The sequence below is a fragment of the Xiphophorus hellerii genome, chromosome 21 (genome assembly GCF_003331165.1).
Source record: "Xiphophorus hellerii strain 12219 chromosome 21, Xiphophorus_hellerii-4.1, whole genome shotgun sequence".
Taxonomy (NCBI): domain Eukaryota; kingdom Metazoa; phylum Chordata; class Actinopteri; order Cyprinodontiformes; family Poeciliidae; genus Xiphophorus; species Xiphophorus hellerii.
In genome coordinates this window covers 9,821,921-9,838,970 of record NC_045692.1, presented here as the reverse complement: position 1 = coordinate 9,838,970, position 17,050 = coordinate 9,821,921, and the positions used below count along the sequence as shown (strand labels likewise).

Below are 17,050 nucleotides of genomic sequence, written 5' to 3'. Positions count from 1 at the left end.
AATATACACTCTGTGCTACTGTGGACGGTAATCACAAGTTATTTTGACGTGCAGAACGTCAACTGACGGTGAACTAAAGCGACATTCATTTGCAGATGAACTCTGATATGCTTATTGTTATTTCATCTGGCTTTACCGTGACTTCCACTTTTTATTTAGTATAATGCAGAGAAATAAACTGATTCACACGTTAGTGAGCGAGACAAAACCTATTAGCCGCTGAATGCATTGGATAATATTTAGGTCATCGTGTCTCAAACAGCTGTTGGCTTAGATTCCAGCCTGGGATTATAAAGCGTCACTGGCTTGGTCAGCAATCCATCTCTAGCCCTCCCTGCCGCCCCTCCTCTTATTCCCACCCTCCCACTTTAACCCAAATCTCTCATTGAAATTTAGATGCAGCAAAATAACCTTCCTGTCAGTGTGTGACAGCTGTTATGTCACACTGTGATGATTCAGGCTCTGACCTGATTTTACTGTGGTTGGACATAAACTGAGCGCTTTTGTCCAGGCTTCAAAACTCAGAGGGGGAATCCTTTGCTAGCGCCCTCTGCTGGGTTGCTTTGGAAGAAGGCAACATGCTAATTATATATACAGTATATATATATTATTTTTTTATTCTTAAAGGAGAATCACAAATGCCTTTTAAATGTATTCATACTATTTCAATTGTCCCATGTCTTGTGATAAACCAACACAACATTGTGCATAATTGTCCAGACACAAATCTACTTGGAAGACTGGAGAATAGAGTTTTATTCAAGTATTTCTGATCCAAAGTGACTCAACTTGTGTATTTTTAAAAATTCAGACATATATTTTAGTTTCTAGATGTGCAGAACCGGCAGAGAGAGAGAGAGAGAGAGAACCAGGACATGACTTAAAGCTGTAATTGCAGGGAAACATAGCTCTACAAAATATTGTTTCATGGGGACAGAAAGCAACACACAATCTAAGCCACATTTCTGAGATTGACATTTGTAAAATACATTGTGTATCCTTTGCTTTTTACTTTGCAAGTACACCATTTTGTGTTGCTTTCTCAGATAAAAAATCCCAAATGAAGTTTGTGGTAATAAACTGATAAAATGAAAGAAGTCATGTGGTATGAATAATTTCACAAGGAGCTGTTGTGCGTCTTTCAGAAAGGGCTGATTTCAAATAACTATTTTTGAACCAAGCATTTTCTTTGCTTATATAAAACAATTGCTGTCAGTTTCAATCAAATTATAAAGAATAATGTAAACATTCTTGTCTAATTTTGATAAACATTTGATGATTACAGAAAACAGAGAGATGATAATATAAATCCACTGAGTTTAATTAAAAGACAGTGATGGAAAAGTGTTGATTAAATGTAGACTACCCAATAAGATAGCTTTCTTGTAAAAAAAAAAGAAGTAAATTCTGCTTATACTTGTATTCATTATTATTTAACCATTTTTTTCTTTTAGCACAAACCGTATTCGTTACATCAATCTGCCGAGGTTGCGAGGATTGAATAATTGCTGCGATGCAATCAAAAATGAAGTAGATCTTTCCTAATGAACAGTATGAATAAATGATTGTCTTAACATTGTAATCAGCATGAAAAATAGATTTATATTGTGTGCATTGAGGGAAATGTAGGCTGTGCTGATAAAAAAAAAATGTGAAGGACACTTGGATGAGTGCAACTCTGAAAAGAAAATCTTTCCCTTTGAGTTTTTAAAAATAAATAAAAAAATCCAACCTTGCACCTTCATGAGCTGGTGCTGCAGCACTGGCCCGAAGCTGGGGATAACACCGTTTCAGATGGTTCTGGTTAAACTGGAGCCAAAATGTCATGATAACTCTGACATTTTATCCCAGGTGCGTTATCAAAGTATCCACAAGCAAGAAAAAGTAAAAATAAAATATGTGGATCCGAGTGAATATCTTTGCTTCCACCTCTGCCAGCTGATTGAGTAAACCCAAGCGCTGGTGGACAGATTCCTGTCCAGAGAAGAGCAGCCTGGCCTGGCTGAAGCCAGTTTTAATGTTCCTCAGGAACACATGGCCAACAGTTGGTGATGCAGACTCTGGACTAATGTGAAAAAGTGGCTCTAAATGAAAATGACTCGGTGCTGAGGCTAACTTGAATTGCATTTTGAGTTTGTAGCTTTTTCTTAATATTTTTTAAAGAGTCAGAAGGAAAAACTGACATAACCTGCTTTCTTTGCTGACAAATTTGTAAACAATTTCGACGGACAAAGACCTTATATTTATTTGCAGCAATTAAATTCAAATATTCTGGGAGGACTTCAGGACCTTTCTATAGTATGAATGTAAATGTTAAGCCTGGTAAAAAAAAAAAAAAAACCCAAAGCCCCTTGTTATATACTTCACTTTGTACAGAGAGTCTGGAACCTCAGTTATAGAGAAATGATTCCTTCCTGGAGGTGTGAATTCTATTTAAGTTTTACATTTTACCCAATCGCTAATGTAAACAACCATCTCTCACTGCGAAGAGAGAAGTGCCCAGCTGAACGAGACGGCTGTTAATATTAATTCATTATTTGGAAGCGTGACCAAGAACGCTTTGCTCACTTTCTCCGCTGCCATTGTGAAAACTACTTCGATTCTTAAACAGCACGGAAAATAAATGTCATCATGCACAGCTTCTTCTGTTCACTGATCGGTCCGGTTGACATTCTACCCGAGAAATCCAGGTGAACGACAGAAAGCCCAGACAGAGCACTGAAGTGAGGCTCGTTGTTTTGTGCACAGGGCGATTTCTGTAATGCGGAGCATACATCTTTGCATGCCTGTCGTCGTCCGACTCTTTTCTTCCAGTCAGCGTAATAAGGTCTGGCAGAGGACGAGACAGTCAAGGAGATTGGGTCTGCTTTATTGGGGAGTTTCAGTGTGCAGATCGAGCTCCCCCCCCCCCTTAGCCTGCACTGACTGCTTTATTGGCCTAACATAAGCTGACAGAACACCTGGTTGCAGATGCTTGTGTAAAGATGGATTACATGCACCAACACCTGGTGCACACTTTATGTGTGTGCGTGTGTGTGTGTGTGTATGGAGGGGAAAACAGCTCCAGGAGAGATGATTCTGTTTCATTTCACAGCGCCACCTGAGCCCTTATCCCCCGGTGCAGAGCGCTAATTCACCACAGGACGCCCTGATGCTCCAGGTGAGAAACCTGAGATGATGCATCAAGTCGGACGAGGTAGAGTTTTTCCTCAAGACCAAATGCCCCAACTTTATCCAACTGGAAATTTTGTAATGTGCTAAACGTCTGTGGCCTGAATTGTGAAAAGTTTTCCCCATGTTGCAGATGAATAAAAACCAGCTGAAGAAGGTTTCATTCAAGATATTCCAAACCTTTATTTACTACGACAACCACACCTAACACCCAAGTCCACTTCAATGACTCAAGATTTTGACATTTAAAGTGATTCACTTTAAAAAAAAGAAAAAGAAAAAAAAGAAGCACAGAACAAAACTGAAACCTTTTCAACTTAATTACATGAACACAGATAATGATTTCTTCATGATAAGGTACTTTTTTTTTTTTTCCTGAAAACCCAAACCTTAGTGTTGCATCAACTGACTAATTGTAAGAAAATGAGTAATTAAAAAAAATAGCAGTGATCTGGTTTTATTTCTTTAAATATGAATTATGGGGTTTCTGCTGCTGATATGCAAATAAATCTCTATGCTGCAGCCCAAACAAATGTGTTATTCTCTTAGCAAACTGATGAGTGGAATGTTGTGTAATTATCCTAATGTTAGCGCATTATTACCTTTACCTGATAGCTCATCTCTGTACTCAATAAACGGCTTGTTTGAGGTTTAAACCAAACACAAAGCATCCTTCAGTTGTTTCCCAAAAGCTGAAGTTTTCTTCAGGTTTTTTGACATTTTTTTTGGCATCATTTCCGCTGTACTGTGGATTAAATAGACGTTATTTAACACAGACTGGAAATGAGGCGTTGAAACTCGCCTATATACGAATAGTAAGAAATAATTAAATGGGAATAAACCTAATGGGCTTTGTAATGGTCCAAAAGCTACAAATGCTAAGACATCATAGATATTGTGCTTTTGTTCTTGTCTTTTTTGTTTTCAACAAAGAAGCAGTATATAGCGTCAATGTTGATTTTAAGTTCTTGCTCAATTTTGTGATCTACTAAATCATTTTCTATGATTTCTCGCATTAAAATGGCACACAGGAACAAACATAATGCGCTTAAATTGCTTGCACATGCTCTGATAGGTTAATACTGTCTATTATACAGTAATTAGTTTGACGTTCTCTGTTTATCTTTGATACACTGTTTGGTTCTGCAGTTAAAATGTGACAACATGATGTGTTGCATTAATTTGTTTGGTGTATATGGTTTACTGGAGGAAATCCTGGAGCCAAGGCTCCGCTGAGGTTGTTGGGTTTGCTTGGTTGTGATTGGCTGTTTTAGCTCGAAGAGAGCTAAACCCACAATCATTTTTGTTTCCCCCATCCCCTGCTGCTAGAAAAGCTCAGTATATTTCAAGTTAAGACTGATGAGCTATTGAACAATCCCTGCGAAGGAGAGGTCAGGTCATGAAAGTGCAGAAACAGTAGTGCAGCACCGACGCAGCAGGGCACGAGCAGGACTTCTACGATACTTGCACTGACATGTGGCATCAGCTGCTGAAACATTTCTCAAACATGTAAAGCAAGAAGCAAATTAAAAAAAAAAAAGAAAAAATTACTGGTATCATTTAGCAGAGGTCTGTGCCCTGGTTGGGAACCATCTTCATCCTACGTGTTCCATTGGGAAGGCTGGCTGGTGGAGTAAAAGCAGAGCCGCTGGAGCCTGCTGGTCCCACTCACTTGCGGGGCTGGTGGATGTGCTGGTTGATGTGCTGCGCAGGCGGCAGCTTGGGGACACCAGGCTGGGGCTTCTGGTGGGCCACCTGAGCGGCTGCGGGCGTGAAGTCTTTATCGCCCTGGAAACAACAGGGTCAGTCAGGGATGCACTCAACACTGAAGTCAAGTTTATTTGTACAGCACAATTCAGGAACAAGGCAGCTCTAAGTGCTCCACACCATGAAAACACCGTCCAGGAACCGACTACTGAAACAAGCAGTAGACATTACATTTAATTAAACGCCATCATCAAAATTATCAAGCAAATACACATCAGGTATATTGATCAATGTTCCAATTACAGGTAACCAAAGGCAGCTCTGAGCAGGTGGATTTTTAGCCTTTTGAGCGCCTTAGCAGCTTTCTGGAAGTTTGTTCCAGATTTGTGGTGCATAGAATCTGAATGGAAAAAATATATATAACATTTCAAAATGGGTACAAGCAACATTTTATTCCAGCTCAAGATTTAACGCTCTTATTCTCTTCAGGAGTAGCGGATACATCTCTCTACGAGAAAATGTGTAATGCTTTTGTCTGTGACTCCATCAATGGCTTTCATAGCAAGAGCAGAGCAAAAATGACAGAACATCCCCACACTGATTTAGAGTTTATCAGTTTTATCACATAAAATAAATAATAATAAAAAAAATATATATATATATACTGTATATACTGTATATAAACATTTACAATTTCCAGTACTTGATTGGTGGTAGGATGGAGTCTGACTGGTGAAGCATGGATCTTACTCCACTACCGATACCAACCTGGTATCAATATATGTTTTTTAACTTTCTGCACACCTCTACCACTCACCCCTTCCAAATCTAAAGTCAACCACAGGAAAGGGTCAAACTTGCTTCCAGCCACCTCCTGACTCACCTTCACTTTCTCCCCGTCTGCAGCTACAGGACAGAATGGGTAAACTCTCTCCAGGACTTGCATATAAAACTTGCATGAGAGCTGGGTTCAGAAATTTGGACTCTGTTTTAATGGCTCCAAAGGGCTCAAACTGAACCCATAAGACACTCATTTGCACTTTATTTCTATGTTTGGCAGTGGAGAACGCTTACTGGCTATCACTGGCAATAACCAAAAAAAACAAAAAAAAAAACAGCGCTGTGCAAGACTGTGCATGTACGTGAAACTGTACTATTATACACAAAACATCCTCTACAGGAATGCTGAGTGCTCTTGAGAGAGTGCTTTGTTAAACATCCTCTGTGTCAACATAAGCACTTATTTAGAGGTGTGTTTGCCAACAGACAGTGGGTGTATTGTTTGACCCACTTTTAAAGCTCTCCCCTAAAACACACGTAACACTGAGGAACTCCCTAAAGTGAGCAAAGAGTATGAGGAGAATAACCCATCTGCACAGCAACTACATCTTATGTATTACTTTGGCGCACGCCGGCGGCCATGATTGTTAAATCAAAGCAGGGATGTGCTTGTTCACAGAATTTTAATCAGCATTTTAATACAATCATGACAAAAATCCTCATTTCATTTATTTTTTTTCAAGTTTTTTTTTTTAATCTCTTAGAGATTTTTAATTCTCCTTCCAAAGTTGTTCTTTAAAACTTATTTTATCACTACTGAAATTTAATTATTATTTTAATCAAATTTCTGCAACTTCTCTCCGAGCCTTTGCCGGAGATATGTTTGGCCTTTCATATGCAAGTGTTGAGTTTGTACTACTAGTGTGGCAGCGCAGTAGTTTAACAGCGCGTGTGGGGGTGTGTATGTGTGTGTATTCTTCATTTAGAGGTAAGCCCACCGCTAACAGCGAAAGACGGAGATTGAATTGACCTCCAACGGTCCTCCTTCTTTCATCTGATTCTCAAAGCTTTCTTTTAACTCTTTTTCCAGCTGATGCACAGATGTAGGTGGGGATGAAACCAATTAAATGCATGAATTAGCTAAGTACAAATCCTTCAACATAAAATCAAGGCTATTATAAGAAACTGTGAAAGAAAGTGGCAGAACAACATTTTATAAACATATCGGAAAAACTCCACACACACAACGGACACATCAACACACACACAGAAGTGTTTCACTTAGCCCTCAAAAGGCTTTCCTGGGGCTTTGTGCACGGCTAGCCAGCAGGTTTGATGGCAGCGATAGGGGCGAATGGGAAGGCTCGAGGAGGATTGAGGGATAAATGGGATGCCTGCCACATTCTGATATCACCGCAATCTTCCGCAAACAATCCGCCTGGTCTGACAGAGGCACGTGGAAAGGTGGGGAATGGAGCCATCCTGGCTGTCAAGGACACTCCAACACAAAAGGAAATAAAAAAAACAGAGCAACCTTTGCAGAAAAACAAAACAATAAAAAAAAAAACAAAGGCGGCAGACACAGAGATATATGTGGTACGAGGAACACGTTCAACATTTACAGAAGAAAAACTTTGTTGCAGAAAAGTAAATTCACGTTTTGGTTGCGTAGCAAGAAGATTAGTGACCCTATCGCATCTTCATGTGATCACACTCTTTCCCCAATATGACTGATAATATCTGTGCTTCCCTTTAAATCCTAGACTTTTTCTTGATAGCCGATTCTCAAAACCTTTGAGCTTTTCTGGTTAACCTGTACCGCTCCTCTCCCCAGAATAAAATCACCAGGTGAATGAAGCCTATTTTAAAATCTACTGGTGGTCAGAGTAGATTTCATTCATTTTATTTTTCTTTGGTTTTTCTCTTGACAACTATTGCATCTTATATTGCACAAACACCAATAAGAACAAGACACTGCTCCTGGTGAGACAGCTATAATGAGAATATGAGATTCATATTTGATAACGTTGATTAAAAATAAGATTCATGACAAGATTCTGAAGGCACTCAGTTAAAAAAAGAAAGAATTACCATGAATGCAAAATGCACGTAGGAGGAGGGCAGTACTGGACTAATTCAAAGCACCATCTTAAAAAAATACAAAATAATAAGAACAGCTAAAGTCTACAAACTGCTTGAATAGTTGGGTTCCATCAATAGAACCGATTTAAACTGAGATGAGGATGGATGGATAGAAGGACAGCCTTCTGTTTTTAACTAAAAAGTCTTACCTTTGTGACCACTCCAGAAACAATCACTGGGACCTTCGGAGGGCTAAAAAGAAAAAAAAACAAATAGAGCTTCATTAAGAAAAATGGTTTTGGAATGAGTAAATATGAGAAAGTCTGACAGTTACAAGTAAAACTAATCCAAACACAAGCGCGCCCACCAGCTAGATGTAGAAAACCCCATTGTGACGCTGTGCCAAAATACGGACATCCCAAGCTGTCAAAACACCTGCAGTTTTACACACTCTGGCAGCAAAAACACGGACACACACACCCACACACACACGCCGTCACACAGCGGATGGACCTGCCAGCAGCTTAAATAGCCCCCATTCATTCTGGCCAAACGCTGGTTTTCACAGGTTGCAGATGGAGAACAGGAGAGGAGAAGCAGCGGGAAAACCAACGCTACCAGAGAAACGGAGAGCTACGAGGAGGAGGGCGATGAAAGACTGAAAGAGGTGGAAGGTGGGGGATGAAAGGCGAACATTCAGGGGAGGAAAGAAGGCACACGAGGTGCAAATGCAGGTCGGAGCAGAAACGGGAGGCAGAAAAGGGGGAAAGGAAGCTGGCAGTGAGAACAGGGAGCCAAATGCTTTTATAATAACCGACTGTTAGAGAAGATGGAACAGGCTGAAGGAGAGAGGGGAGCGAGTACTCGCTCACACACTGAGGGGAAAAAGGATGGAGGCCGAGAAAAAGATGAGGAGGAGGAAGGCGGAACCTGAAGTGAGTATCGACCTTGGTGTGATAAACGAGTGCAGTCTAATTTTACGGCGGCGGGGGTACAGGTTAGCCACCTTCAAACTCCCCTCAAAGACACAAAGTACAGCAGCAAACAAGTTCAACTAAAATGTTTTCTCTTTCGCCTTTCAACAACCTAAAAGATGAAAAGTTGCAACTTCTGGACCTTTGAAAGTATCTGCTGTTTACATGGAGAAATGGACTGAACTTGTTTTTAATCACTCTGAATTTCCTGCACGACTAAGTGTTTCTCTCACATCGGTCTAACATAGATCTCTGCAATTAATGTCCTGGCATAAAAAATAATAAAAAAAAGCCTCCTGCTACTCGTATTAATAAGAATATTTACCTCCTGGCAAAAACTCAATGGCTGCATATGTTGGAATTTCACAAATCTTGCACTGGCTTGGCACTTGTCAAAAATGTGAAGTTGAGTGTCTCTTTATTAGCAATTCAATTAGCTAAAACATGGCATTTAAACAGCACAAATGGCCCCTTGTCCATGCAAAAGACTCCACGAGGCGTCGGTGTGGAAAAAAAATAAAATTCAGAGTCTGAAACATTTCAAGCCTAAGGGGAAAACTTCGGGTGCTGTCAGAAAAATAAGTGCATATTTGGCAATTTACTCTATTTGTTTATGCGAATGAACGTGTGAGCTAAACTGCAGGCGGGCAAAAGGAATATGCTCGCAGTACGAATGTGACAGCTGACTGAAAAAATAATACACACACACAGTATGTTAACTCACTAATCAAGCCGTAAGAAGACTATTTTAATTGCAGTATATATCCCAGAAATACTGCACGCAAACTTGAGTGGTAGTGGGTGTTTTAGAACATAAAAACACATTCATTACCTTCCCCAAATCTTCAGATGATATTCATCACATATTTTTTCATTTACTCTCTGAGCCGATGCAATAAAACAAGAGTTGAGTGAAAGAGAAGACAGGCATTGAAAGTTAGAGAGCCGACCACAATCTTCTGCGGTTTTGGTTTTATGATCCCAGGAAGACGTGGCAGCATTTCTGAAGCGGCACGAGGCTGCAGGGGGCAGCAGAGAGCCATGCTGCAGCCATTAAGGGAGTTGCACTGTCACAGTCGATGAGGAAGAGTTTACAACAAAAGAGAGGGAGGGGGAGGAGGGAAGAAGAAGAAGACAGAGCTACACAAAGCAAATCTAAACCAACAAGACAAAGGGTAAAATGAGCATGAGTTTATTGTTCGGTATTTCTCTCCTTCTCTGCTGTTAGCATTAAAGCCCCAGCTTCAACCACCCCACCCTGCTCCCCCATCTCTCCCTGCTTCAGCAGAGCAGGAAGTTTGTTGCCGTGGGCGAGGTGGTGGTTGCCCTGGAAACAGATGCCTGTTGCTTGTCCTCCTCCCATCTTTTCTTCTTTTTCTCTGTGCAACTTTTTTTTTTCCACCATGAGCTGTCACAGCTAACTGAACATTTTATCATAGCGGCTGCATGCAAGTTCACAAGTAGGGCTGCAATCTAACGACTGTTTTAATAATCGATTAATCTGTTATTCTGGTGATTAATCAATTAATCAGATGAAAATAATTGCACACGCTACAGACTTAATTTAACCACTTAAGCCTTTTTTATACTATATCAGAAATACATTAAAAGATGTAAATAAATAATGATTTCTTTTTATAATAAACATTTTATTGCCTAAAATGTAATATCAGAATTCCTTTAGTAAATGTGAACAGGGTGAATCTAAAACTATGCCACTTAAAAAATTTTGGCTAAAATATATTTACAGACAATGGTGTTTTTATCTTAAATGCAATTTTGTTTCCCCACCAAATGGCAATTGTTTGAGTATGTGTACTCCAGTTAACGATTAATTGATTGCTAAATTAGTTGACAATTACATTGACAATCGATTAATCACTGATTAATCTTTTCAGGCCTATTCAGAAGCACCTGAATAGGCGTTTCCACAAACGGTGGACAGAAAAAAAAAAAAACTGATTAGTTCTTGCATTTCCTCACCAATCGACTGGCAATATTCTACAGGAAAATGAAGACACTTTGCTCGACTGTGCAGCAGATTTACTGCTGGTGTGTTTGAGTGGCAAATTCATCCGACAAGCCTCTGAGCAGGATCTCTCTCCTGGGTCTCCTGTGTGCGTTTCTCCCACTCTTCAGCCCATCCCCCCCATTACTTACCTGTCACATTTATATCTACAATATTTTCACGACACTCCCAGTGCCATAATAATAATCCTCCTCCCCACCATAATCCCTCATCCATCCTTCCATCCATCCCTCCCTCCCTCTGTGGCCTGTCTGTCCATGTCGCTTAGATTGGTTACAGCGGGGGTTCCCCTGACTATGACGCTTCGCTGCCTGCTTCTGACGCAGAATTTACAGGGCAGACACCTGCTAGAAGCCCTCCACCAGCCCCCCGCCTCAGCCCCCCTGGCTAGATAGTGTGACAAAGGCACACCGCACACGAGTTTCACTGGCTGCGTGGTGTTACTCAACCTATGTTCTGGGAACATGCTGGCAGGTAATTTTCCGGCAAAAAAGATAAACATATCACGGTGAAACAAATGCTGTGTTTTCATTTTTTTTTTTTTAAGGGTGAAAAATCAAGAAGAGTTTATCAGACAAAAAGATGAGTCGAGAGGGACTTCCTCTGTGATTATGATCTACTACATGTTTAATTTGTTTACACGGCTCCAGGAACGATTTTCTCTTCTGATTCTGTAATGACAACAGCAGTTAGACATATTATGAACCCAAAAACTCAATATTCAATCTAAGATGAATTGAACTGAAGGCATTTTCCAGATCTTTACAACGTGTGGTAATAAATGTGGCCATGATATTGGTGGTTTTTAAGTGCGAATAAAGTATCTATGGGATTCTGAAGTGTATTTCCTACCTGATATTGTTTTTATGCCTGATTCAATCATAAAGTGAGAATGAACACAGAAAGTTTTATTTTTCCCCCCTAAGCAAAATGATTAAGTTCACTAGCCACATTACAGTAAGAACACCAACAGTTGCTAACATAAAAATCATAGTCAAACTATTTTTAGCCAAAGATCTCAAATTCAGGGCAAATTTAAAACTGAAAAACAACAACATATGGCAGCCTCACATTTTTTATACACTTGGCATAAGTCCTTGCTCTCTGAACAAGCATCTCAAAATAAGGAAGTATGTATTTATAGGAATGGAAAAGCTGCCACGCCCCAATCTGACTAAGGTCCTTCTGACATTTTTACAATGCAACCTCTTCTCTACCACGCCGTTAAAAAAAAGAAACCAAGTGTTCAAGTTTGCTTTTCCTTTCTTTCTCTATCTAGCCACTACCTGAAGAGTGGCTAGATAGAGCCACTCTTTTTTTAACAAAGAATTCCAAATTTAATCGGTCGCATAAGAAAATCAATTAAATTCGACAACGTTTCCTCGAGAAAGTTAATTCGCCTGGAACCAGGTGTCCATCTGCATTATAATCAAAATTCTGAGACTAAAGTATCCTTAATTTTTTTTTTCCTCTTCCATGCAGACACACATTTTAGACTGATGTCTACTTTTTGCCAATCGTCCTGCTACAAATAAAACTGGGACAATAGGTAGTTAATGACTGGCAATGACAACACTGTCTGACATGCTTGCTGTAATTTACAGAAAAACACTCAAAGAACAACCAGAGTGGATTAAGAACAGGCAGGTTAGTGGTCGGCAACGCTGCTTCTGTGAAGATCAGCCTCAGAAAATTTCACAACAGTTGGCAATGTTCTTGAACCCTGCTCTCTGCTGTGTAGTGCTTGTCACTTGCCATTTATCACCACTCATTAACGCGCACACACACACAAACACGTTGTGCGAACGCAGCACCTGTACCAATATGCACATAGCTAACGGGACCCCATGAATATTGAATAAGCTCAGAGAGGAGGAGTTTTTGTTGGAGAAGATCAGAAGCAGCACGCAGCAACACCTACCAAACAGAAAGCTGTGACCAGCCAACAGATGGAAAAAAAAAACGTTTTAAGGCAACAAAAGCCGAACTTTGCAGGCACGGGAGCGGAGCGATGATTGTTGCTCCGTAAAGGACTCTGCGTGATGTAAAACACGCAAACCAAGGCCGGTTACGGCAAACAAAAGTCACTGCTGAATAGGCTGCTCGTGTTAATGCAGTAATTATGCCGTAATCATGTTGTTTACTAAATTAGCAAGCAAGAGGGCAAAAAAAAAAAAAGTTCCAGAGCGAAATGCGTACAGCCCGGCTTATAGAAAAGAGAAAGCTGCTAAATTGCTTAGTAGCAATTATAGGCCCTGTGTTTGATTACCAACCTACGAATCACCACATTTACGCCTTGCTTGAACATCTACTCAATCTGTTATACATTCACTAGCATCTCATAAGAAGGAAATTGTGAACGTATATACATTACTTCATAGTTGCTCTACATAGAGCACTCTGTATGTCCTTGTTTTATTGTTTTCCTTCACATTTCTCTGGACTTTCTATCATTCCTGTGCGTATTTTCCATTTGTCAAGATAGGAGTCACTTTAAGGACTTCTACCAGACAAAGCTGAAAACCTTCCTCTATGATGAAAGAAAAAAAAAGCATAATTTAAGGTGTTTCTTTTTTTTTTTAGTTAGAAAAGAACCTCTGACTAAAAAAGGTTATTTTAGTTAGAGGCTCTTTTCTAAGAATTTAAAATGAATTGCTTCTAGTGTATATATAGCTCTTACAGTAATCAGAGGGAAAAAAATGATCTCAGTCCTTTCCAGTCCCTGTCCTCACTGATGCTGATTACACTCCTATTCTTTTTACTTGAACATTCACTTCATCTCCAAAGGTCCTGGGCATAGTGAGCAAACTAAATTGTTTATGTTAATCTTTTTTCTTTTTTTTGTGCTGTTATGAGTGTCACTATTTAATTTTAACATTAAACACAGACTACATTTTTCTTAAGCATACATAACTGTTGATAAATAGATACTGCAACTTTGCTGTACTAACATTTTTTTAACAATGATTAATGTTTCAAGCACCTTTGAATGAGACCAAACCAACCACCTATTTCTTTGGTTTTTGCTGCACAATCACTAAGAAATTTGTTCTGTGGGTTTATAATGTTCACGTTCTGTCAAAATGTATCTGTAAGAAGCAAAGCTGCCTTGCCTGCTGCTGACGTACTCCTCCTCGTCTTCTTTCGGAAGCGGCTCTGGTGCAGGAGTTGGCTGATGTTTCTGCACTATCCTCATTCCCCCTGCTTTTACTGCAACACACACAAGCAAAAATTACCCCGACACTTCACCACGACAAGCAGGACTCTAATACAGAACAACACTGAATGCGTCACATTTTTATCAAAACTGAAGTCTGACATTTGTCGAAGATTCTGAGTGCAATCCAATGTCCATGAACCACACACTTTTGCTTTACAAGCCTCTTAAACCACAACTGTGTATTTTTATGTACTTTACTGGGCTGAAAGCCTACATTTTAAGTCTATCACTTGAACTGCGTCTTGAGAATTAGCAAAATTGTCAAAGTTTTTACTTTAACTAGACAGTAAGTTGTGTTGCTGTTGGTAATTCTTTGACTGCCAGTTGTGTCCCTGTTGCTTACCTACTGATTAGCAGTCACTGGCGTAACTGTGACTGGTAAATGAAAGCAAAACGAACTTCTGTACCTTTTAGTTTCGAGAGTTTCCAATAACATCAACACTGGAAACTTTTTCACTGTGAATTTTCTTTGACATCATGTTGAAGCTTTAATTCAAAACCCCCCAAAAAGTAAAATTTCCAAGGTCAAAGATATGGTTTGTGATTTCAAGACCTAATATTAAAAAACAACATACATTTCACTAGAATTTTATTCTTTTAAAACGCTGTAAGTGTCTTAACTCTATGATCCTGGTATCATGTAAACATTTTTTGGGAGCCATCTTTTAGATGAAATAATTTATCATGAAATACAACTTTAGAAAAGTTTACTAATGTATCTGCATTGAAATTTGCAACCTAAGAATTTGGGATAATCTAAAAACTATATGATGGCAAAATTAAAACGACAGAAGACACTATATTTCTGGCAAATGAACAACAACTTGACCTCGCCCTTTAACTTTACTAGGTTTCCTTTTGTAAACACAAACACATTAAAACCTGCATGTTTGCGAATAACAGAGACACTGTGACCCGGATTTTCTTTATGGGGCACGTACTGATCACAGGTCGGGTCCAAGGGCCATTCTTTATCATACTGTGATATCAGCCAGCGCTGCAGCAGCTGCTGTGGCCCACTGCCACACTGCTCTTGTCCACGTATGCTTTATCGTTTTGGGTTTGTTGTTTTTTTTTCTCCCCCTGAGCCTGCTTCGCAGCCATCCATATCATCTCAGCCCCGCAATTTAAAGATTTGCAACGTCTCGCAGTGATTGCTCATTGCGGTGGCTCCACTCTGGGTTATCCTGCAAGATCTGAGGCCAATCAGGAAGTAGGGAAATTAGCAAAACAGAGGAATATGGCAGATCATTACAGCACGCAATCTGGATGTGTGAAGAGCAGGGATCTGCCAGCACAACGGATTGCATGAGTAATATCCGGAATCATGTGATTCTTGGTTGAAGGCTCTGCAGAAACGCGGGCCCTCGGGTCTATAGGAAGCATTTAAAAATGAAAAAAAAAAAAAGAAGCAGCCCAACCAGACAGGGAAGTTTACCTGCAGGGAGATGTCCGCCTTTGGTTTCCACCTTCTCCTTGGGGGGCGACGACATGCCTGCTCTGATGTGCAGTCTGCTGCCGGCAGGAACCGACCGAACCGTCCAAACAAAGCAAATCTCTGCTTTATTCTGCCTCAAAACTGTCCACTACTCTTCAGTCTGTATCGTCAACGTGGCTTTTTCCTGAGCATTGTTTAGAAATGATGCGTGATGACGTCACGTGGAACCGTGCAAAAGCGCGGTGACGTATAGCCGTACGCGCCTTTATAAAAAAAAAAAAAAAAAAGAAAAACTGAGGCGCCCGTCTGAAAGAAAGACTTTTTTTGCACTTGATAAAAAAAAACAACTTACAAAAAAATTATAAAATAAAATAATAAAAAACCTAATAAAGATAGCTACAATGTTTTCAATTGCACCCTCTCTTTAAAAAAAAAATGCATTTATTTAATTGTTTACAGAAAATTAGGTGCCATTTAAAAAATCCCAAGCGGAACATCCTGAAAATCATTTTCCGGGCAAAGTAAACTTGGTATTAATGCATTTGGCAGTTGTGGCTCAACACAAAAGCGTAACTAGTTTCAAATTAAAATGTTAAAAACTAAACAACAAAACAAAGTATTATATCAGATATTTGATTATCTTTTGCAATATTTGATTAGTTTTGGCAAGTTCCATATAGGCTACATGAAATAGCACAACAGGAAACCAAAACCTACTTCGTTTCAGATTGACTTTATACTGTACAGCCTCAGTAAAAGAGTCATTTTAAGTAATAATAATCCTATTTAGCTTTATTATAATTTTCTACTTCATTACTGCCCTACAGCTTTGAAAACATATTCATACCAGTGCCTTTTTCTTTTGTTACATTCTTACTGGGATTAACACAAATTATTATGTATGATTACGAAGTGAGAGGAAAAAATGGTGTATTCTTCAAATTTATATAAAAGTAAATTAAGTATAAAATTTATAAGCCAATACTTACATAGTATCACTCTACCAGTCCTTTTAGAACATATCAAAACTATATTCTCAGATTTAGAGTGTAGTTTTTTTTCCATAATCCCATAATCCCAAACATTAACCAATTTCTGCATGACCTCTAGCGATAACATGGGCCTTATGATTGTTTCTGTGTTTAAAGATCTTTCTCAGCTTATGTGGATGAGCGTATGTTAGATTGCCAGTTGTACTGAGTAGTAGCTTAGGATACTGTTTGATAACTTGGCCCTGTTTTAAACTCATTTATAACTATCCCTACACTTACTATATTGGAGTGATAGCGAGGAGTTCCTCCTGTAAATGGTGGGTGGCCGGTTTGATCCCCCACTCCGTCTGTCTCTGTCAATGTGTCTTTTGGCAAGACACTTCACCCGCCTCTTCTGCTGGTGGGGGTCAGAGTCTTGGCAGTCTCACCTCTGTCAATCTGGGCACCTGTGACTACAATATAATAGCTTACCATTAGTAGTGCATGAATGTGTGTGTGTGTGGGGGGGGGTGTACGTGCGGAGGTGGGCGTATGTGGGGGTGTGTAGGCATGGGGGGGGGTGTCTGTGTGTGTGTGAATGATTAATCTGTGGACTAGACAAAGTACTATATAAACATATGGGCCACTTATACTGGATTTTATTTCAGGATTGAATAG

The 17,050-nt window shown here is 39.6% G+C and overlaps 1 protein-coding gene across 1 annotated transcript; it reads right to left on the bottom strand.

Annotated features, from left to right (window-relative positions):
- Positions 1-3,329: 3,329 nt before the first annotated feature.
- On the bottom strand, positions 3,330-15,619 carry dap (death-associated protein). Its single transcript, XM_032551087.1, has 4 exons — positions 15,402-15,619; positions 13,857-13,953; positions 7,950-7,992; positions 3,330-4,959 (listed from the first exon to the last, which is right to left on the bottom strand). Exons 1-4 carry the CDS (start codon positions 15,454-15,456, stop codon positions 4,840-4,842), a joined length of 315 nt encoding a protein of 104 aa, XP_032406978.1. The 5' UTR covers positions 15,457-15,619; the 3' UTR covers positions 3,330-4,839.
- Positions 15,620-17,050: the final 1,431 nt, after the last annotated feature.

Excerpts from the sequence above, each read along its gene's own strand:
- dap (XM_032551087.1), bottom strand. The coding sequence starts at position 15,456 with ATGTCGTCGCCCCCCAAGGAGAAGGTGGAAACCAAAGGCGGACATCTC. Across the intron at positions 13,954-15,401 it reads AGGCGGACATCTCCCTGCAG|TAAAAGCAGGGGGAATGAGG; the intron begins GTAAACTTCCCT and ends TGTGTGTTGCAG. Across the intron at positions 7,993-13,856 it reads GAGGAGTACGTCAGCAGCAG|CCCTCCGAAGGTCCCAGTGA; the intron begins GCAAGGCAGCTT and ends TTTTCTTTTTAG.